Source organism: Myodes glareolus, chromosome 22, assembly GCF_982192425.1.
Source record: "Myodes glareolus chromosome 22, mMyoGla1.1, whole genome shotgun sequence".
Taxonomy (NCBI): Eukaryota; Metazoa; Chordata; class Mammalia; order Rodentia; family Cricetidae; genus Myodes; species Myodes glareolus.
Genome location: NC_142047.1, coordinates 57,083,660 through 57,107,171, shown reverse-complemented (window position 1 = coordinate 57,107,171; position 23,512 = coordinate 57,083,660). Strand labels below are relative to the sequence as shown.

Sequence of the window (23,512 nt, the reverse complement as noted above, 5' to 3'; positions counted from 1 at the left end):
ACAAGAACAACCATAAGACAACACACGTGGATATGCTGTCTTCATAAAGTCCGTGTATACTTACATACAAGCAGAAAACCCCGAACCTCCATTGTGTTGGGACAAAGAGGTTTGAAGTTAAGTAAGGAAGCTGGAGAGATGGCTCAGTGGTTAAAAGCACTGGCTGCTCTTCCAGAGGACCTGGGTTCTATTCCCAGCACCCACAACCATCCTAAACTCCAGTTCCAGAGGATCAATTACCCTCTCTCAATCTCCACAGGTACCAAAAAATAAAGCAAGCCAAACACTCAGACACATAAATTTGAAAATACGAAACTATTTTCAGATGTTGCTGAGAATATTGACCATAAATCCTATAAAATAAACCCATCACATCTTCACCTGGGAGACTGTCCCCACATGTGGCTGTTAATCTCTAGTGGGGTTGTCGAGTTGGCAACTCTGTTGTGGATACAGGGGTCTACATTGTGCAGCCTAGGTTGGCTTTGGGCACTCGTCAGAATGCTAGGATTACCGGAAGTTCTATCTTTTCCATTTAATACATGATGCTAATTTTCTTGACAAACCCGAGGGAGCATTAAACTTTCCTACATTTTAATGTACATTTTGTGTACATTTCCCCAGAATGTACACAAACAATTCCAACCTTAGCATTTCTATAAGCCACAGGCTGACTCCTGGCAGGAAAACCATGCTCTGTAGAGGGGGCGCTTCCCACATCAGAGCAAAGGAAATTCCCTTTCTCTTTTGCCAGTGTTCTCAACTGTCAAGAGCAAAATACCCCGTGTGTCTTTACACAGGTGAGCACTTCCCATGAACCAATGTCCTCATGCAACCTTCCAAAAGCCGTATCTCATATTTATGATGAAAATTAACACCATCTTGCTAACAGCTCAGAATTTAATCAGTGTGTTTTACAAGAGCAAGACAACGCCACCATTACCCCTGGGAAGAGCAATGAGAAGGCTGAGGGCAAGGACATGCATGGTACAGTTTAATTAACAAACCGGATTCGGACCGAACTGGAGGCTGACACCGAGCTGCCACAAAGCCAGTATGGATTCCTTTCTGTGGACGCCTGTTCACAAACGACCAAAATGCTCAGGTGTCAAATACCAGGGCCACAACTGCACCCTCAGGGTCAGGCAGTTTCACTTCCTGCTTAGTCAGAGGAGAAAACCTCGGACAATGGATCAGTGACGCTTCAAGACTATGCCTTGATCTCCTCCTTCCTGCTACATCCCATGTACTCCATATAGAAGCTTTAATTATTTAAAGAAATAAATAACAGGTTTTAGGGTTCATCAAATTACACTGATCCAATCAAAATATTATCAACAGAAATAAATTCGAAATGTTAAAAATATTTAACTGCAAAACATCTGCTATTGTGATTCCTGCTGAAACTTGTGCTTGTTTATAAAATATTTATAAACGTTTTAGAGATAAATAATTTATTTATAAAATAATTAGAAGGCCGAAGCTGTAACTCAGTTGGTAATGCTTGCCTAACATACAAGAAGCTATATAAACTGGGAGTGGTGGCCTACACCCAAAACCCAGAACTTGGGAGGTGTAGGCAGGAGGATGAGAAGCTGGAGGCCATCCTCAATTTACATAGAGTTTGAGGTCAGCCTGGGTTACATGAGATCGTTGCTCAAAAAGCAAAATAAACAGGATTCAGAATGTCTCTGAGTTGCTTCCAGCATACAGATGGCCTCTGTGGCCTCTGTGACTGTGAGGAAAATAAGGCAGGAAGGAGAAAGCGAAAATACGCAGGACCGAGCAGAAGACAGGCAGCACTGGCTTGGCGGATGCCAGGAATCCGATCCCCAAAACAGACAGACCCCACCCAACAAGGAACCAGGGTCCAGAGGAGCTTCACAGCGGGCAGAGCTGGGTGCAGGGCAAGCCTATCTCGTTTGCACAGCCTAAGTTTATATAACAGCATACAAACAGTAAAACAAAACATCAAGAACACAGCCGCACCCACTTCCCATCATTTTCACCCAATACTTTGAAAGTAGAAGGAAAGTATATACAACTCTATGAAATAGGTACTTTTATGAAAGTGAACATACTAGCTTACTTTATAGTCCAGTGTTCTGCTGTATGTAAAAGTTACCTAATCTGTTTTGTAGGATGTTCTGGTAACATAAATATATCCCTTCAAGTCGTGTTTGGGAGATTACACATGAGAAACTAGAATCTTCTGGTGGCATGACAAGTGTTATTTGTAAGACACAATTTTGACACTTGCAAAAGAAATGAAGAGGCATTCAAATTACACACATCCATACAGAAACCGGGAGCACAGAGATTGTCAGGAAGAATTTGAAGGTGGAGGTGTTCAAACTAATTCGGAAGCTTATCTCCAAAGAATGTTGAGGAATAAACACAGAGAAGAACAAGAGGTTTCTCCCAACTCTCGAGGAAGTTCACAGGGATCAGAAAGGTCTGTACCAACCTGCCTTCTGCTGACTCTCGAAGTGGCTCTTTTGAGGTTCAGAGACCTTGACAGCCGCAGGGCCTTCACTGAGTCCTTCCTGGAGGTGCCAGAGAAGGAGAAATACTTCCCTGAACGCTTTGGCCTGGACTGGTCTGCCATTTCTAGCCATCAGGTGGTGAGAAGAGCCAAGATGTCTCAGGATGCTAGGCTAAGTACAGCACAAAATTGTTCCCCAGAGTCCTCAAAACCCAAACATCCAGTCTGCAATTTTTTCCTTGGTGATCAGGAGGTGATCAGGCCTGAAACGGGGGAGGAGGGGCTCCAGCTGATTCACATCATCCTCTCTGGAAGCTGACCGAGACTACACAGGGCACCGTGGATCCCGGATCATCCAGGGACAGCCCCCAGAGCACCAAATTAAAACACCCTTCACCAGTTAAACAGGCTTGGTAGTTTCTCAAGACTAAAACTGGGCGTAGCAACACACCCTGGCATTGGCTGAGGATGACTGGATCCATCAGAGTCAAGGAAGCCTCTAGCTCATGGGTAGCAAGACAGCAGGGGCTCCGGATGGCATCCAAGCACAGCCCCTCCGCACTGCAGGGTCTATTCAGAGGGCCAACGGATATAGCTCTGAGAACCTTCTCCTCCCCCATGAATGAGAAGTAGATGGTGAGATGCTCAGGTGAACACACTGGATTAAGAGAAATACAGAATTCAGAATGCACAATTACCACCCACTCTGGCTCAAGGACACCCTCCCTTAGACCTGGCAAGGGAAGAAAGGCTCTGTTTATGTTCTCCCCAAAGAGGTCACACAAGAGATATGAGGGCTGAGGGGATGTTCTGTGGGAGAGCTCTTGCCTAGTCATGCCAGGCCTAAAGGACATTCTCGGGGTTTCTAGAAGGAGAAAGGGAAGGGGCTAGATAATGAGAAATTAGAGATGTAATACTTTATAAAGTAATGAATTCTATGAAGATTTATAGCAAATTTGCGATTATACCAAGATTAAAAGGAAAGCTGTATACAACTTAAGAACTGAGAGATGGCTCAGCAGTAAAGAGCCCTTACTGCTGCGATGGAAGAATGGAGCTCAGCTCCCAACCCTTATGATGGCTCACAACCATCCAGAAGTGCATGTCAAGGACTCTGACGCCCTCGCCTGATCCCCTTGAACACCAGACACAAATGTCACGCACTTACATACAGAGAGAAAAACCTGCCACATAAAATAAGTCTAAAGTTAAAAAACAAAATATAAACTCAAGGCTTTAGGGGTGACAGCTCAGTGGGCAAAGCATTTGCTATTCAAGCATGAAGATCTGAGTTCAAATCCCCAGAACTCACATAAAGGCAGGTCTGCAACTCCAGCACTCCTAGGTGAGATGGGAGCAGTGTCAGAATGTCCCTGAGCTCACAGACCAGTCAGCATGGTGTATGCAAACAGGAGGCAGAACTCAGGGGTTGACCTCTGACCTAAGCACACACATGTGCCACGACATTCCTTACCTGATCTGACCCAGGCACATGTGCAACAGCACACCTCACCTGATCTGACCTAGGCACATGTGCCACGGCATGCCTCACCTGATCTGACCTATGCATGTGTGCCACAGCATTCCTCATCTGATCTGACCTATGCATGTGTGCCATGGCATTCTTCGCCTGATCTAACCTATGTACATGTGCCACGGCATTCCTCGCCTGATCTGACCTATGCACATGTGCCACGGCATTCCTCGCCTGATCTAACCTATGTACATGTGCCACGGCATTCTTCGCCTGATCTGACCTATGCACATGTGTCACGGCATTCCTCGCCTGATCTAACCTATGTACATGTGCCACAGCATTCCTCATCTGATCTGACCTATGCACATGTGCCACGGCACTCCTCACCTGATCTCATACACTCAGCATCAGCAAATCACACAAACCACTAATTAATTAATTGGTAATTATAATTTAATTAATTAATTAAAATCAAGGCTCCAGGACACATTGCAGCCTAATGCAATGCCTGAAAGACAGCGCGTTTGAGGTACCAAAGATGGCTTCGCAGGTAAAGGAATTTTCCTGCCAGACAACTACCTGAGTTCAATCCCTAAGACCCACATGGCATAGAGAACAACTCCTGCGTTCTCCTCAGACCTCCACACGTGGGCCAATAGCATGATCCTTTTTAGTGTTTCACATTATTTCCAGAAAATGTACATGAAGGAGAAACTAACAGTTACCTACTTATATCCTTGTCTGTCTTAGGGGGGGATGAGATACTCGGGGGCGGAGGAACAGGGGAAGCTAACAGCATGATCTTTGTTCTCAAATACTGAAAATATCGAATTGGACTCTCAGCTCCTTTTCTCTTTCAAAAGAGAAAACATTGATGTTAAATTTTATATATATATATATATATATATATATATATATATATATGGAACTATCAAAATTTAAAGATATAGAAACCTGTGTGTTTTGTCCAGCAATTACAGATAAATTCCATTGCCAGTCCAGGCTTGCATGAAGCTGATAGAAAAGTAAAAACAGGCCAAGGAAACTGAAGCTAATCACATATATAAAACAAATGCCCAGAACAGCCTGGTTAATGTTTGCCTTTGAACCCTTAGGTGGGTTACAGGATTGGCACCACTGATAGCAGGGCTGGTGATCAACTGCCAATGGTGCCCGCAAGGAACCTTTCCCAGGACCAACCATAATCTAAACCCATTCTATCAACCCCTAGGCTTAATCATTACCCCCACTTACAGATTGTAAAACTAAGGTTAAGCAGCCTGCCTGGGCTTGTACCTCAAAGCCACGGGGGAGGGAAATAAGAACTGTGTGCTTAAAGTCAGACCAGGTGGCTCCAGGCACTGCAGAACGAAATGCCCCTGGTGTATGAAGCAACACCAGAGAATCCCGACTACCAGCTTACAATGACGAGCACAGCTGGAGGGTGGCCCTCTACTCTTCCGGCCTGACTAGGTAGCCCTAGAGAGCGCTTCTATACCATTTTCTGAGGAGGCTGGTGACCAGCTTACACCAACCAGAATGTGTTCACACACAAAGGCCCTACTTGTTTCTGAAAGGCCTGTGCCCTCCCTGTCGCCCAGCAGGAAGCATAGCCCCTTCCGATCTGACTCTGCCCTTTTACACTCCCTGCCACCCCTGCCTCTGCCCACACTTGAACTGCTGTGCCCTACCCAGAACGCTGAAAATATTTAAATGCTAGAAACTATCGCTTTGATTTAATTAGTCAGCCATTTGGTTTCCTATGGGTGACTAAGTTAAATGCTCCCTTCCGAGCCGCACTAAAATGAGTCCATTAGGAAGAAATTAATCAAGACAGCTGGTTAGAGAATTCCGTTTATAGAAAGTATTTCAAGTTCACATTATCAAACTTTTTAATCATCCCTTCCCCACACTAAGTCATACAAAAGCTGCAACCACAAAAGAAGCTTCTATCCAAAGCTATATTTAGATATGCCTAATGCTCTCTTCCTACTGGAATTAAGCAGAAAGAGACATACCAAGAAAAACAAATAAAGGTCGATAGTTTGAAGACACCCCCTCCAAATCCATCTTACATCCCCCTCTCAGAAAAGCAGTATTAACACTTTGTGCTGAACGTTCAGACTTTTTCCAGCAACAGTAATTGTTTCTACTAACGCTAAACCATATTCAAGCTGGAGAGATGAGGTTCAGCGATTAAAAAGCACTGGCTGCTCTCGTAGAGAGTTCGGTTGCCAGCACCCACAGGGACCCCTGATGTCACCCACTCTCCACACCCATGGAGGAGTCTGCTTCTCAAGTATAGATCTCATCACCTGAAATCCGCCCCCCATTTTCAGTTTATCACTCAAGAACCAACAAGATAAAGGCTGCATCGGATAGCACAGCTCATCAGCCAGTTCCCAGACCTGTGCGGTTCGCAGGCCCGGAACCCTCTAAGGAAGGGAAGGGCAGCCAGATCCACTTGAGGAGGGACCTTGTTACAATGCCAAAGAGTTCTGATGTAAGCCTTCCACCTATCCTTTGTCAGGGGGACCTATGGCCTTCACTAGGACAGCTGTACCTTAGGGGGGAGGGAAGAGATGGGACTTCGTGGGGCCCACTGCGCACTAACTAGACAGACATTGGCACTAGGACACACCAGAAAGAAAGCATCGTGGCCTCCTTAGAGGCTTGTGGAGGTCAGGCGACCAAAGGAGCTTTGGCAGAAGTCTAAGGTCACAGTGGGTCCAAGGGGTCCCAGACTCATCCTGTGGCTTTTCCCCAGTTCTAGGGTATAAAACTGGAATAGCTATATACTTAGAGCTGACAGATTTCCCACACTGGTTCCCTGACCTATAGAAAGGTCATAAGGAAGCCACTGGAGTGGACTCTACCAGAGAAAACAGTAAGCCAAAACAGTATCACCTCTCTGAAGGAATTGCAGAAATTAAGGATGATACAGGGGTGGAGGTCCCCACCACATCTCCCTAAACTCTTCCATCTGGTCTGTGCAGAAGACAGATGGATCGTGGGGAATGACAGCTAACTGCCGAAAACTTAACCCAGCAGTGACTCCGACGGCAGCAGCTAAACCAGATGTGGTGTCCTTGCTTGAATAGATCTGGAAACTGGGACACATCTTTGATCCAGCAAATGTTCTCTTTCTTGACAGCCATTAATTGGGACCACTGGAAACAAATTGCCTTCAGTCCTGGGTCTTAATTTTATTTTTTATTTTATGTGTATAAGTGTTTCCCGGTATGTATGTATGTATGTATGTATGTATGTATGTATGTACACAAGACCAGGAGAGGACACGGGAGCCCTGGAACTGGAGTTACAGATGGCTGTTGCTACCTGGGCTCTCTACAAGAGAAGCCAGTGCTCGTGGCCACTGAACCATCTGCCCAATTTCAGTTTGAGGGGATCTTGGTTCACAAAAAATCATACTGGTCTACTATATTGATGACACTTTGCTGACTAGACCAAGTGAGCAGAAGGAAACAACCACTTTGGTAACACAAATGTGCATCAGAGGAGGGAGAATAAATCTAACAAAAACTCATGGATTTTCTACCTTAGTGAAATTTCTCAGAGTCCAGGATGTAGGGCACGCAGGGATATCCCTAATATGAAGGACAAGTACTCAGACTTTCCCAGCACCAGGAAAATAGAGGAAGCTTAGTGGCCTATTTAGATTCTGAAAGCAGCAAATCCCTCACTTGGGTGTGTTACTCTGGCCCATATACCAAGTGACTCAGAAAACTTCTGGCTTTGAGGAGGACCCAGAGCATCAACAAGTCCAAGCTGCTGTTCAGGCTGCTCCACCATTTAGGTCATATGATCTAGGAGATCCAGTGGTATTTGAGGTGGCAGTGGCAGACAGAGGTCCTTAAAGTGGCTGTGGCAGACAGGGATGCTATTTGGAGTCTCTAGCCAGCTCCTCTAGGTAATCACAGTGGAAACCATTGGGCCTTTATATCAAGGCTCTATCACAATCTGCTGCTAAGCATTCTCCCTTCAAGAGGCAGCTCTTGGCCTGCTATCAGTACTTAGTGGAAGCTGGATGTTGGACAATGAGCCACCAAATAACTCTGCAACCTGAACTGCCCGTCATGAGTTAGGTGTGATTTGATCCACCAAATCATGGAGATGGATTTGCACCCTAAGCAGACACAATAAAGATGTGGGCAGCTGCCGAGAACTATGACCCTTTCCTGGGACAACCCTGAAGGGCACTGATGAAGAGGACCTCACAGTGGGCAGAATGCTAGGCGGTGCATATGATCACACATTTTGCAAGATACATAATTAAATGCTGATGCATGGGCTATCACCAATTGCCCAGCAGAATGCTTAGCGACTTGGAAGGAGTTACGATCTTAAAGAGTTTTTCAACTGGTGAAGTCAAAAGTGAATTATTTCTCAGCAAAGAAAGCGCTGATTTAGAAGTTACTTCTCACTTGGGAATGGTCTATCCTTTAGCATTCTACTTAGAAATTTATTTCAGGAATCATGATAGGAAACTAAAAACAACAATTACACTTCCTAAAACCTCAAATCTTTCCTAACACCAAAAAATGCATGGCTTTATCATCATCTGATTTATACAAGATTACAAAGCAAAAGTGCGATTTACTAACCACACAATTTAGATATACAAAGCGTTTAACAGTCAGATCTAATGTGGCTTGTTCCTGGTTCGTTGTCATCATGCAGTTAAGTGTGCATGGTTTCCAACTGATGACGAGTGACAAACTGTACCGAAGATCTAAGCACCTCAGCCTAGTGGACTTGGACTGTACTCTACCCAGCTACTGCAGAACACACACTATGGGTGGCAGAAAAAGAGAGAATAAGGAGAATAAAGAAGCAGAAAGGAATGCCAGGACATTCAGTATAGCAGTGAATTTCCAGCATTGTGGTTGAGAAAACGCCATGAATTCTTCAGCTCCCCAAAGTCGCTCTCAGTTTCAGAACTGAACCAACATCAAACTAACCACAGCTTCAGGACCCCTCAGAGGGCTCAAAGGAAGTCACCGAGCGTGAACCCTGCTGAATGAGAACCCCTAATGGGAGAAAGAGCACCCAAGAAAATCATCATCAAACTGCAAACAGGCCTAAAAGATTTGTATTTTTTCTTTTTTTGACACGTTACTGGCCGATGGTAGCTACAAAAAAACAAACCCTACCATAGCAAATACTGGGAGCTCAGGCCTCCTTGAATTTCTCAATACTTGTACCTGATATGTTTGTTTTTCTTGAGATTTCAAGAAACTATGTAGGGTTTCTATCCAATTCAGAGCAGGCATGATACCAATTAACAGAATCATGGGCTTAAAAGGGCATCAGCAGCTGTGCCCGCCAACTCAGCCCAGCAACACGGACAGAGAGTGGGGCAGACCGTCAGTCGTGGTGAGCATCCCAACAGACTTGTGGGTCTCTAGCTTCCTAAAGTGGCCTGGCTGGTTAAACGCCCTGTGTGAACACTGGAGAGCAATGAGGACACAGGGCTACCTGCAGCCACCTCGGCACAGCTGTGGTGATACAGCTGCATCTGTGGCTGTTGGGCCCTTGTGCAATTTCACTTCAAGCCAAACACAACAGGAGGTGCGGGCAAGAAGCTCTGTGAGTCCAGTCACTCTCATCATCTCAGCACAATAAAAAAAATCTGCTGACTTTCATATGAAGAGCCCAGCACCCAGTCACACATTTTTATTACGCTAGGAGCTACACTCCTCCCCATTCCCTGCACACAGTCAGCAAGCATGAAACTGGCATGAACCACTATGCCTGCAAAACCAAGACGACCTTCAAGCTGGTAGTGAAGAAACAGACCAAAGGTGGCAGAGGGCGCAGTGGGGGGCAGTTTCATGAGAGGAAAGCACACAGGGCACAAAAAAATGCCTGGAACAGCCATCCGTAGCAAGACAGTGGCTCAAGAAGGCGCCATCTCTGAGCCAGCACTGCGACCAGAACTAGAAGACCCCACATATCCTATGACATCAGAAACAAGATCTTCATCGTGAGGGACCTGCCCTGCCAGGGGAGAGCTCGAGTTTGGCAAAAAATAAGGCTGGGAGGGCAAAGAATACTTTGTTGCATTTTCATTGTAAAAGTTGCTGGGTAAAAACTCTAAAAGTAAGTGTTAAACCCCCAGTGGCAGGAGAGTCATTACTGTCTGGCACTGGGCAGTGAGGGTCTTCATGTCTGTTGTGACACAGATCAAAAGAGAGCTGGGTGGCCTGTGTGACTTTCCACCTATGTCTCTAGCACAGAACGGAAGGGCTCCCCCTGCCGCTCTCATCCTGGAAAACTGCCTCTAGAGCAGACTGCCCAGCCGTGAACTCACTCTGTCTTTGTCGTCAGCAACATCACAGAGGATGTCATCCAGGTCTAGAATGCCTCCATCTCCGTGCTCCAAGCGATGCACCTGTATCCAGTAGTTTGGATCCTGGACAAAAGAACCGAAATGTCAAATACGTTAGCATCACAGAAAGGGAATTCAACAATTTAAACTCTAATAACTTCCTGACCATTAAAGGGAATATAAATAAAATTACAACCAATTAAAACTTCAGGCAGGGCTCAACGCATCGTAGAATCAGTCCTCCTCTTCCTCTATGATTAGGTCACTCACATATACTCTTCACCTTGGCCCCATGTCAATATTGTAACAGAGAAACCACAGTCTCAGAAACACTGACTTCTCTTAAGTAGATCAGACTTCCCATTGTCTGAGATACAAACTAGGCAAGAACCCCCGACAAAGCAATCTATAGAAACACTTGATTAAACAGCACACATTCTACATCCGAAATGGCACATATTTGTTAATCTACAACTAGTATATTGCATGTACCGGAGAGGCAATGTGCTCCTCTCAAACAGGCCTGAATAAATGGACAGAGAAGCTGATCAGCCAGCACACGGACCAAGAAGGCTGTGTTGGGAGCCTATGCTCCAAAAGATCAAGCCTGGCCCACATAATGAATTATTTAATGCAACCCGTTAAAGATGCCGGGTCTGTAGCTCAAAAGTGATGGAGAGAAAGGAGAAAAAAGATACCACTTAAAACTTTGAAATGTTAGCCAGGCGGTGGTGGCACACGTCTTTAATCCCAGCACTTGAGAGGCAGAGGCAGGTGGGTTTCTGTCCATTTGAGGCCAGCCTGATCTACAAAGTGAGCTCTTTTCCAACACCTCCCTTTCCCAGCCCACCAATGTAGGCCACACCCAGCCCTAGCATCTCCATCCAGGACTCCTACCTTCTCCAGGTTCCCCTGTCTACCTGCTATGTCCTCTTGGATCTCATTCTGTCCACGAGATCTACCTGACCATCATGCCCCAGGACAGACAAGAAGTCTCTGTCAAGCCTACCACCAATAATCCTACGCCCACACACAGGAGTAGCCAAGATGTTACATTGAGATTTCAATAGCCGTTTCAGAATGATCTGCTTTTACAAGTGCTAAACACATAGTTCTCATCCTCTAATTGATAAATCAATTCTGCAATCATCGTAACCACAAATGTTTTTAAAGAATTATTGAGAAAAGAGGAGGGCTCAGTCAGTGGAATTCTCTTAAGAACTTAAGTTTGATGCCCAGAACCAGGTAAAAAGCACATGTCTTCCAATCAAAATGCAGAGTTGTGAAGCCCAGTTACAACAGATACATCTACAAAACATTTGCAGACCTAAGGCAAGGGGAACATTGCCAAAGAGGGAGTGGAAAGATTGTAAGAGTCAGAGGATCAGGAAGCTTGCTGTGAGACTATTATCTCCCAGCAATGTCAAAAGCTATGTCCATAAAGGCACAACTACATGAGTGCCCAAACAGGAGCTGAGCAAGGAGGACTCCAGTGGATATGCCAGAGTGGACAAGGACATGGGGCCCCAACCCTAAACAAAGAACTATAGTCAACCAAGGACAGTTGGGAGTGAGAGAGATGTTCTTCCTCAGGGTTTAGCACATCAATTATTAGCCACTACCAAATGATTAGCACTGAAAGCATACATACAAGTAACATGTTTCCTGAACAGGTTATATTCAGAACATACATGTATACATACAGTAACAACTATACATGTGCAATAACAATTAATGAAAAAGGTCATTGAAGGGGAGGTGGAAAGGCTATATAAGAGACTTTAGAGGGAGAAAAGGGAAAAGAGAAATGTTATAATTATATTATATTCTCTAAAAAATGTTTTAAAAATAATCATAAAAAAGGAGGAAGGGTAATTGATGTTATCCATCCCAAAATTCAAGAATATCCTCTACAAATGTGGTATATATAAAAATACCTTTAAGAAATCATACAGTTGTCAAAATAGTGCACATACATATTAACTGGGTAAATACAACAATGTTATACATATACAGCGTCTTTTAAAAACATAGTGTGTGGTGGTACATGCTTCTAATCCCAGCACTGGCATCAGGAAGACTAGGGATTCCTGGGGCTATGAAGCCAGCTAGCCAGTCTAGCCTAGATAGTGAATTGCGAGTCAATGAGCAACCCTGGCTCAAAGCGTATGGACAGCATTTCTAAGAACAACATGTGGGGTTCCTCCACCCTTCAAATACATATATGGTACATGCACAGGCACGGGAACATTCACATGCCTTCAGGTACACACATAAATATTTTTTAAATAATCAATATGTTTTTTTGCTTCAGTCTTCTCTCCCACAATCCCAAAGCACTCAGGCATCCTCCCACCACACTCCAAAAACTGCTCATCAAGTCAGCAGCAGCTTCTGCAGGGCTACACGCAACTGGTCCTTCCTCAGTCCTTGGTCTGCAAGCAAAATCTGACACTGCCAGTCACTGTCTCTTCTCTGAAAAATCCCATAAAATTTTTGCATTCTTCAACAACTGACAAGGCTTTCTGAACTTAAGACTTGTGAACTGCACATCAGGAGGGGCCCTGATTCAGTCAGACACGCCACATGGTTATGACAGGTATCTGACTGTTATGAGCACCTAACAGCCAGAATGAATGAAAGCTAACAAGAATAAAGCCCTGGTTCCATCCCCAGCACCACATAAAAGCAGGTGTGGTGGTGCATGCCTATAATCCCAGGACTTCTGACGTGGAGGTAGAAAGACGAGAAAAAGGAGAGCATGCATGTGGTGGCATGCTTGGCATGCTTGTGTAGAACTGCAGCTGGGGGTGCACAGATATGAGACCCATTGGTCAGCAGGTATAGCTGAATGGAGGAAATCAGTGTTCACTGGAAAAAAGAGGAGGAGAGTGGATTGAAACATGATACCTAAAGTCAATCTCTGGCCTCCACAGGCACAGGCATACATCTGTATGTGTCCTCACATACACAGGAGCATACACCCCAGGAACAAGCAAACACAACACTGTGAATGCGTGCATTTGTGCGTGCTTGCATGTATGCATGTTATAGGATAAAATTGTAGCTTGTCTCCTTCCACCATGTGGGCTCCAGGGACCAAACTTAGATAGTCAGGACTTATCAACAGTCCAACATGCACAAATCTTTAAAAAAAATTAAAAAAGAAAAACAAAAGCATCAGCAAGCAGCAGATGACAGTATTCCAGTAGCTTCCCTCAAGAAACCCTCTATCGTGGAAATCCCTGCCTTGTCTACTTGTAAAACTTAAAAGATAAGAAAAAATATTCAGAAATGTAACCTTCACTGTACCTGTCTCTGGAAGGTATTAAAGATGTGTTCCCACAAAAGAAGGAATAAGCTATAAACAAGAATGGCATGACTTATGAAGCAGACCGTGTGAGGAAAGAGAACTCCCTGAACTACAGAGATCACTGGGACACTCACCCCGAATAGTGACAATAACCCAGAAAGCTGCTGGCGGCAGACATGCCCCCACTAAGAATGAAGCCACCAGGATCTCCGAGTGAAATGTTTTGGGATGCTGTGGAAAGAACATTCAAAGCACCCAAACCAACCAAGACCACCTTCTAGCGGATAGGGCTGGGGCAGGGTTAGGAGTCAGAGAACAGAAGGCTTCAGGGGCAGCTCAAGAATGGAAAGAGGGCTGTGCAGATCAGCTAAAAGCAGCACTCCACCAGGAAGAGTAACTTACCTAACCAAGCCCCAACTAAATCTAGTGGAAAGCAGTCTGTTAATAAGAACATGTGTATGACAGGGAAACACACCCATACCAAGACTGGCTCTCTGAGATGGAGGAAAAGGGAAACATACACTGGGCAAGGGGCAGGGTCAACCAACAAAATAGTGAGAATATATTTTTAAAAAAAAGAATCAAGAAGAATAGAGGCAATTTACACAGAAATATGCTAGTAGATTCCAAATGAATGGATTTTAAGTCAGAGAGGGCAGGATTCGCTCATTGCCATTCTTGGAGTACCATATGTATGCATGTATATTAAGAAACAAAAAATTTGAGAATTTCTCTTCAATGACAACAGGCAACTGCTTAATACTAAGCATACATCTAACCAATTAACCATAAGGTAATTATACTAAGATAAAAAAGTCACTGTTGCTAATGACAGAACAAGGAGAAAACAACTCACTTTTGAAAGCTGGTAGAACCAATCAAAGGAAATAGTCTTCATTCTTGGCAGTGCTGTAACTATGTATCTAAGTGCACCACTAGCCAGTGCTATAACAATGTATCTATATAAGCCTAGGCAGTGCTGTAACTATGTATCTAAGTGTGCCACCAGACAGAGTTATAATGATGCATCTATGTAAGCCACTAGGCAGTGGCGTAATTATGTGTCTATGAGAGCCACAACAGACAGTTAAACATGGGGTCTGTTGGGGGGGGGGGGGATTTAATGAAACATTAGCATTTCAAGACAGGATGTGGCTTTGCCTGATTTAACCACATTTGCACTTCAGAAATGCATGCCTTTAGCATAAACTTAAAGAACTAGTTTATCTGTTTGCTGTGGTAACTCAGTTAAAGAGTAAATACGCTTTTGTTGCCTTCTCAGCGGGGGTGGAGGACATGGATGGTCAGATGTCATGTCTGACATCCAACAATGAAAAGATCTGCATTCTTGTTGGGGAGTGACTAATACTAAATGCATGCACTCCTCGGGCCCAATACTCAACCCCAAGCCACACCCATGCTAAAGCCTCAGCACAGGCCCAGCACACAAGAGAACCACAAATCTCTTGCCACACAGGAGAGTGGATGCAGTCTTGTCTCTCACTAATCAAAAAGGAAAGAGGCAACAGGGAGGGAAGGCAAATTCCAAGTTCACAAAAATAACTTTGCATGTCTTGTTCCTTTAGAACCAGGCAGTCTCTCACAGGGCACAGGGATGAAGCTGTCATTGGCATCTTCTCTTGCCATTTTTATACAGACGGGTATGATAGTCTCATTCCACACCAAGGAGGAGCCAGGGCCATTGACACAGTTTTCATCTCCATTCTGGCAGAACAGGAACCTTCCTGAGTCAACCCAATCAGATCATAACCTTACCAACAGCAGGCCAGGGGACAGAGAACCCAGTAAGCAACTAGACAAGTATAAACTGTAAGATGCTTTTTAGAAACATGACTAAAGCGGTTTTTCAAAAAAATCAAGAGTCCAGGACTAGTGGAGAGGTAGCTCAGTTAAGAGTACAAACAGCTCTTCCAGGGAACCCAGCTTTGGTTCCCAGCACCCAAAGGCGCTCACAACTGTCTCTAACTCCAGTTAAAGGGGATCTGACTCCCTTCTCTGTCCCCTGAGGGCACTAAGCATAATGCACAGTCAAGCAGACGAAACAGCTATATACATAAAACTGAATAAAATCTAGAGAAGGAAAGTACACCTCGGCCAACCTAAGTACAGCACAGGATGCTAAAGACAAAAACCTATGAAAAAGATAAAGAAGCTTCTCACATTAAATAATGAGTCGTGACAGGAGCGTTGTACAGCAGAGCTAAGTAAAAGTGCACTCTTGTTTGAAGGGAATGCCTGCTGAAGTGTGTGTGTGTGGGAGTGGCATGCTACATGTGCTTGTGAGGGTATGAAGATAGTGAATGTCATTAGGTGTCAACAGCTAACAAGCTAGGCAATGGGTGAATTGGTGGTTCAAATTGTTTTCAAAAAAGAACTGTTAAAAGTCTCTTGTTTTAAAGTAACAGGGGGGCTCTTCAAGATCAAACGGGAGTACAGAAGCATGAGGGTATCCAAACGTGGTTCTAGGCTGAATCTTTGCTAGAATTTTTACAAAGAAAAGAAAATCAGGATAGGAATGAGGCTCAATGATGGAGCTCAGATCTAACTACACAAGGCCCCAATGTCATCCAAAATTACCACGCAGTTTTTAAAAGGGTTGTAGCACTGGAGAATAAACCTTTCTGCATGCTATGTGAGCATTCTAACTGACTTACCTATGTCCCCTGCTTAATATTGAGACATTATCTCACTCGGCTTCAAGAGATGACCTTAAATTTGCTCTTCAGTCCAAACAGGCCTGCCTTGAACAGAAAGCTGGGATTACAGGCCTACGCCATCATATCTAATATATGCAATAAAGTTTAAAGCTATCTTGATGACTTCTTAAAAACCATTATCATAGATCATGTATCAAGTAATTGTTAGAAGTTGTTAATTTTCCAAATTGTAATAATGGTTTTGTGAATATTGAAGGAAATAGCCTTCTGAGAAAATGTTATGAAATATTCATCAATGAAGTATCACAACACTGGTTATCATTTTAAAATAGCTAGTTCAAGCTGAAGGCGGGCTCAGGTGGCCTTGCAAGCCAGAGAACCCGAGTCCAACCCCCAGAACAATGTAAATCTACCAGGTGTAGGGTGTGCTTATAATCCCAGGACTGAGAAGCAAGAAGGGGAGGACCCCTGGTGCTTGCTGCCCAAATGGCCAAGCCTAATGGGGGAGGGGGGAGTGTCCAGGCCAGGGAGAGACCCTATCAACAGAAGTGGACAATGCCATGGTATGCCACCCAGAGTCATCCTCTATCACACACACATACACACACACTACACAAACACCCATGCATACACATACACACACACACACACACACACACTTGAAACTAGCTTGTTCTCAATACAGATGTAAACAAACAAGCATACACAAGTGTTGGGACTAATTGAGTCCTGGCCTTCAGCTGCTCTTCCCTGCTAGAACCTTCTAATTGAAGTTACTAGAAGCTGTACCTTGCCTAGAGGATCAGAGGATGGGATTTTCACCTGTTGGCCATTGACTGCAGAGTATTTAAACCTCCATGGTCCTATTAAAGAAGGGCTTTGTACCAGCGACTGAAGATCCGTGTGTTGGTCTGTCTCTGTGTGTGTTTCCTCAACCTCCAGCCCCTTGCCCGAAGCTCGCAAACTGGATTCTAGCACATAGAATGCAGACCGGGGCGGGGGGGGGGGGGGGGGGTGTGCGCGGCACACAAGTAAGCACCTATTGTGCAACATGCATCTAGGAAAATACAAATCACCCCAAGTCTTTAAACCAAGAAAGTAAACCGAGAATTGGTTATAAAGCAAGGAAGAGCTGAGTTTCCCAAGCCGAGACTTCTGAGAAAGCCGCTGTCCTCCATGCTGACGCAGGAAAAGAGGTGGTAGCATAGCCCTTTCCTGTATGCAGCAGCGGAGCGTGGAGGTGCTGGAGCACCCAGGAGGAGAGACTTCTCTGCAGAGACGTGGGAGCTGGGATCTGTCCTGTGGAGTACCGTCACGTGACTTCCATCTTGGGCAAACCTCCCATGGCTCAGTCTGGCCAGCTGTCGGCAGCTACAGCTAACCCACAACTATCCGTGGACTGTCCAGAACAAGCTGACAGCAGAGCAGACAAATGCAGTGGCTGAGTTAATGAGAACACAGGAATCCGGCCTGAGCAGTGTTCCTTGGTGTGAAACCATCAACCGTGTGAGAGGGGAGGCGAGAGAATGGAAATTCTTATTCAGTACAAAGGAAGAAATACAGAACATTACACATGCAGGGCAAGTCATCTACCCACTGAGCAGCTCACTAGTGCGACTTGCGGGGAGAGATTTGGTATCAAGTAGATAGATATTTTTAAAGGCTTAATATTGAAAATACCTACAGACACAGTAACTAAAAATGAGGAGAGATATGTGGTTGATCTCCAGCTAAACATGCAGTTTTCTAAGCTGAGCACATTCGATCTGTGGAACACTAACAGCAATTCAAGCTTTCTTCCCCAGGACTGGAGATGTGGCTCAGTTGGTAGAAGGCTTGCCTGGCATGCATGAAGACAGCATTCCATCCCCAACAGCACAGGTAGGAATGGACATGCCAATAATTCCAGCACCTGGAAAGCGAAGGCAGAAAGACCAGAAGTTCAAGCTCACCCTTGGCTACACAGTGAGTTCCAGGCCAGCATGGTTGGTCTACATGAGACTCTTGTCTTTTTTTAATATTTATTTATTTATGTATTTATTTATGTATTTATTTATTTATTGTGTATACAATATTCTGTCTGTGTGTATGCCTGCAGGCCAGAAGAGGGCACCAGAACCCATTACAGATGGTTGTGAGCCACCATGTGGTTGCTGGGAATTGAACTCAGGACCTTTGGAAGAGCAGGCAATGCTCTTAATCTCTGAGCCATCTCTCCAGCCCCGCAACTCTGTCTTTAAAAAAGAAAAAAAAAATCCCCAGAACACTCTTAGTTCAAGAGAAGTTACCCCTAGGATCCCTGTGATTTGGAGGTTCTCTTCTCCAGCCACTTCCGATTTTCCCTAAGGAAGTTGATATAATCTTTGATCTAACCATTCCAACAACCGGTGAATGCATTTCTCCCTTCCTAGCCACTTGTCAGTCCTGCTCAGTCCTGTAATTATGGCCACCTCATCTCACTTTACTCCTGCCCCATCTTGCTACCACAGCAGTCATGGACAGAGCACACAACACCCTGCCCCCAGCCCGCCTTCCACCTCCAAGAACTGTTCCTCCTGTTCCTCATCGGATGCTGCCACAACCGCATTCTGACCTAGCCTAGTTGTATTCACCTTCCCATGTCTAGCTGGAAAAGCTCCTCTATAGCATGGGCCTTGGCCCTGAGTACTCATCTAGAACTGACTTGTACTGAAGAGCCTGCTTCCTTTGTGTTCCTGTAGCATCTTGCCTTTCTCATTGGTAAAATACCCAAAGGGACTTTGTAGAAGCTTTTTTAAAGTGCAGAACAAAGCACTGTGTTATTTAAAAAAAAAAAAAAGCTATATACTAAAGAAATAGACAGACTGTGTGAAAAGGCTTCACACAAGTGTTTCTAGGGAGATTTAATCAGCAAACAGCCCTGTGCTTTGCTCATGACCCAGAAAAGTACATGGTCAAGCCTGCTGTTCATCCTTCATCCTCCAGTTCTCCTGGCTGGCTAAGAAATCCCCATTGATCACTGTGTCTTATAGTCCAGATGACAGCAAAGCTAGGGCTGTTAGAATCCAGACAGACAATGCCCCATGTGGTGGGGAGACCAGGCTGCAGCTTGGACACCTTAACTCTCTCCTACTCTCATCTAGGAGTCAGGACACCCTGGCCTCTGGCCTCCAGTCCCAGTGAATGTGAGAGACAGGACGAGGCCAGTACTGTCACCTGACAGTGAGAGAGACAAAGGAAATACGTGAGGCACTGAATGTGTAGGGCATCCAAGCCAAGGTATTAATTAACAAGGCAGCCTGCAGGACAGCCTCAAGAGTGCCATCGGCAGCTCTACCACCATAAGCTCCTGAGGACTGGCACCGGGAGGTGCACCCATCTCTCTCAACCCGAGTTCACAGGGTAAAGGGCCACCTGTCATTGGGCATATCTCTGGGTTACTCTTGTAGGCTTACGTGGTATATCTTCCACTCCATTTTGTATGAGAGATAAAATACTAAGAAACACGACTCGAGTGAGGTGATCACCATCTAGCCCACAGAAGGGCAGAGGAAGACTACAGACTTGGAAACAAAAGTCGTTCCCGCCAGGACACACTGCCATCTCTTTCTGAAGATCCAGTAAGCCAGTCAAAGGGGTCAACATGTGAAGGAGAAATTGAATCAAGAGAAAAACCTTAACCAAGAGAAGGGTCTTTTCAAATTAGAGGTGTGGGGTGGGGGTGGCAATAAAGACAGTGTCGTGTCAAGGAAAGAGCTTGGTGGGCAAAGTGCTTGCCTCGGAATCACAAGAACCTGAGTTTGGTTTCCAGAGGTCACGGCTTTTGATAGAGACGAGGCATGGCACCAGGTATTTATAGTTCCAGCATTGGGGCTCACTGACCAGCCAGCTAAGCACACTTGGTGATCCCAGGTTCAAGGAGAAACTGGCTCAAAAAAGGATGGACAGAGCCTGAAAAACAACGTGTGAGGCTGATCTCTGCATCTCCCTCCTGTTCAGTAAGAAACCATCTAAGCCTGAGAAACAGCCTGTGAGAGCGATCTCTGGTGGGTCTCTCTCTCTCTCTCTCTCTCTCTCTCTCTCGATTCAGTAATAAACTGTCTCAGGGAGGCTTAAGTTTTAAGCTGCTAGGCTTGCAGTCACCCAGCCTTGGTAGAGGAAAGACTTCTCCAGCAGCTTGGCTGTTCTGTTTTTCTGGTTGGATTTATTTATTAAAATACAAATAATATGACACTATAAAAAAGAAAAGAAAAGAAAGAAAGAAACTCTCTCAGAGCCTGAGAAACAACATGTGAAGCTGATCTAGGGTCAGATCACACACACACACACACACACAGCATCACCACCACGACGCATCAGACAATATCTTTCACTTCCTGAAGTGTAAGGAAAGAATGCTTTGCACTTAGTTGTAGGTTATGATTCCATCAGGATTGGCGCCAAACTGCAGAAAAAAAAACAATCCATCAACTCAAAATAGAATCAGGGACCTCAAATAGCTATTTCTCTCATACACAGCAAAACAGAATCCGAATCACCACCCTACGAGATCTTTAAAGACAGTTATCAGCTGACAAAAGAAAATCTACACTCACACATTGACTCCCCAGCCAGCAAAGAGGAGTCCCAACGCAGCAGACCAAAGGGAACTCTCTGACCTTGGAAAGAACACCCCCACTGAAATACAACCCGATCACAACAACTCAGAATTCTCTGAGACAAATAAAGCAACCCAGCTCCCTTCTCCCACTTAGTCCAAACCCACCTCTTGGCTTATTCCTGTGAAACCAAAAAGAAAACAACAAAACAATCTCTCTCAGATTACCCCATCACAATTACATGGGAATCCCATACACCTGGATACCCTAACCAGGACTAAATCAAACAGAATACTCCCAAACTAAGGGATGAGAGAAAGAAAGAGCCTTGGCAGACTCGGCACCTACCTCTGCTTTCCACCTTGGAAGCCTGGGCAAGCAGCGAGCCAACTGTAGCTTGTGACGCTTCCACTCAAACTCAGCCCAGTCCACCCTGTGCCGGCTTGGGGTTGGGGCCCCACAGCACCACATTGTCACAATACCAACGTGGCACCAGGCAGGGAGGGCCCCGGACTGTGGTGCTCTGAACAGTCCCGGGGAGAGTGGCAGGCCTGGGCTCCGAGGTCCCTAAGACTGCTGATGCCACAGGCGGGGCTCCCTCTTCTCCCAGAGGGCTCCTATCCTCAGTCAAGGGAGGGATCTACGATGGTATCTTCAAAGGGTTGCCAGGAGAGGGATGCTCCTTCCTGGGACTGCACCTTCAGAGCAGAGGGAGTAACCTCCATGTCTCTCTCTGTCTGCCCCATATACCAGGGAAATGGATTCTCCTCCTACTCAGCCTCGTGAGTGCCTGTCTGTGCCTCTTGGAAAGTCAGGCTCGTTCCTACCCTCTGTGGCACTCCTGCCCACACCTGACTTCCTGGCACAGATCTACCCTTCCAGACACGGGTCTTCATTCAACCCTCTTCGTCTATCCCAATTCACCCTCCGGAGTTGGAAAGACAGACGCCTCGTGCCGCTGCACAGGCTGCCATTCATTCCCCAGACAAATATTTGGGTAACATTCTTCCTTCATTCAGGGGGACTTTGGGCAACAAATAAGCCCTCACCCTCCTGGAGATGGCTCTGCCTTTACTCTCAGCCAAAACAAGGCAATTTTTATTATATTTTATTAATTTTTCACATGTATTTTGCTCACGTTTACAGCCCCAATTTTTCTCCCTGACGTCCTGTAGATTCACCCACACCTTCCTGCCACACCCCCGGCGTCATGTCCTCTTTTTATTTGTTTTTAATAACTAACCCATCTTACGTAAATTGTAATGCATACAAACTCCTGGGTATAGGGCCATCTACTAGGGCCTGGCTGACCTACCAGGAACCATACCGCTAAAGAAAGCTGACCCTCCCTACCCCAGAAGCCATCAGGTGTTGGAGTGCCGGTTAGAGAACCCCTGCCCCTCCTGCTGGAATACTGGCTGGCATGTTTGGGTATTGTGCATGCAACCTCGGCTGCTTTGAGTTGATGCGTGCCCGGTCCTGTCACGCCCGGAAGGTTCTGTGTTGACCCAATCCTCATACACTTGTTCTGTGCCCTCTTCAGTGATGGTCCCTGAACCTGGTGGCAAGTGTGACAGAGATGTCCTGTCTGTGGGCTGATTGGCCTATTAACACTCAGTCTGTTATAGGGGAATTACTCTGAAACATGAGTTTTTAAATAAGGGCTAACCCCACATGCCTTTCCTGAGCAGGTTATAATTATATATTTAAGGGTATATTTGTAACAAAATTAAAGAAATAGAGTCTGAATTTGAGAAACAGCAAGGGGTAAGGAATAGGGGACGGATGGGAGAGAAAATGGAAGGGTGAATGGATTCTGTAATCATATTTTAATATTAAAAAATGGTTAAATATTTTTTAAAAGAAACAGGCTCAATGTATTTCCAGAGACTGATAGCCACAAATACTGGGTAATCACTTAACACCAAGGGCTCTAGAAACAGGACCAGTCTCCCCGAAATGACACTCCCAAGCGCACTTAAAGTCCCTTATAAAACCCTACTTGGAAACAAAGAAACAAATTAGCTGTGTAGGAATGCCAAAGGATGTAATTACACAGCCGGTAATTAGGAAACAGACTTCCTCAATGACAACACTGGAAACTGCTACCTTATCAGATCAGGGAGAGAGAACACTGGAGTAAAACAGGTTTGTGAGGCTTCACCATGGAGGTAAACAGTGGAGAAGTGCCAGCCACACAGGAACAGAGAAGACAGGGTGGAGACTTCAGGGGACAGCACCAGAGCAGGGGCTTTACGGGGAGGGGCGGGGCTTACGGGGAGGGGAGGGGCAGGAAGTGCAGTTTCCAGACACAGGTGAGAACAAGGCCTTCGTGGCACAGCCAGAGAGTGGTGGCAATGCCGGGATGAGCAGGGCATCCTCGGGGCAGCTGCCCTGTCAACAACCATCATAAGGCAATGAAGCTGCTCAGTGCCCTGGCCCTGCCCGAGCCACTACACCGTAGGCCCCTCAGGTCCGCTCTGTACAGCACAGCTCTATGGTCTGAATGAAACACACTCCCGGAAGATTTTTTTAGCCCTCTCTAAATAAGGGTAAATGAGGTAACTGTTCTCAAACGACTCATAGTGCACCACTTAACTGTGTATCAGGGGCTGGAGAGGTGGCTGGAG

General features: G+C 45.4%; 1 protein-coding gene across 25 annotated transcripts in view; it reads right to left on the bottom strand.

The window, feature by feature from the left end:
• The window catches only part of Pard3 (par-3 family cell polarity regulator), a 512,103-nt gene that overhangs the window by 406,040 nt on the left and 82,551 nt on the right, over window positions 1-23,512 (bottom strand). For 13 of the 25 annotated variants that reach the window (XM_087900660.1, XM_087900650.1, XM_087900645.1 and 10 more), the window contains exon 2: window positions 10,297-10,398. In XM_087900660.1, coding sequence (XP_087756786.1) covers window positions 10,297-10,398 — 102 coding nt within the window. Of the gene's footprint in view, window positions 1-2,467; window positions 2,602-10,296; window positions 10,399-21,230; window positions 21,366-23,512 lie in introns of those variants that run through there. The other 12 variants (XM_087900649.1, XM_087900644.1, XM_087900655.1 and 9 more) reach the window with 9 other exon arrangements.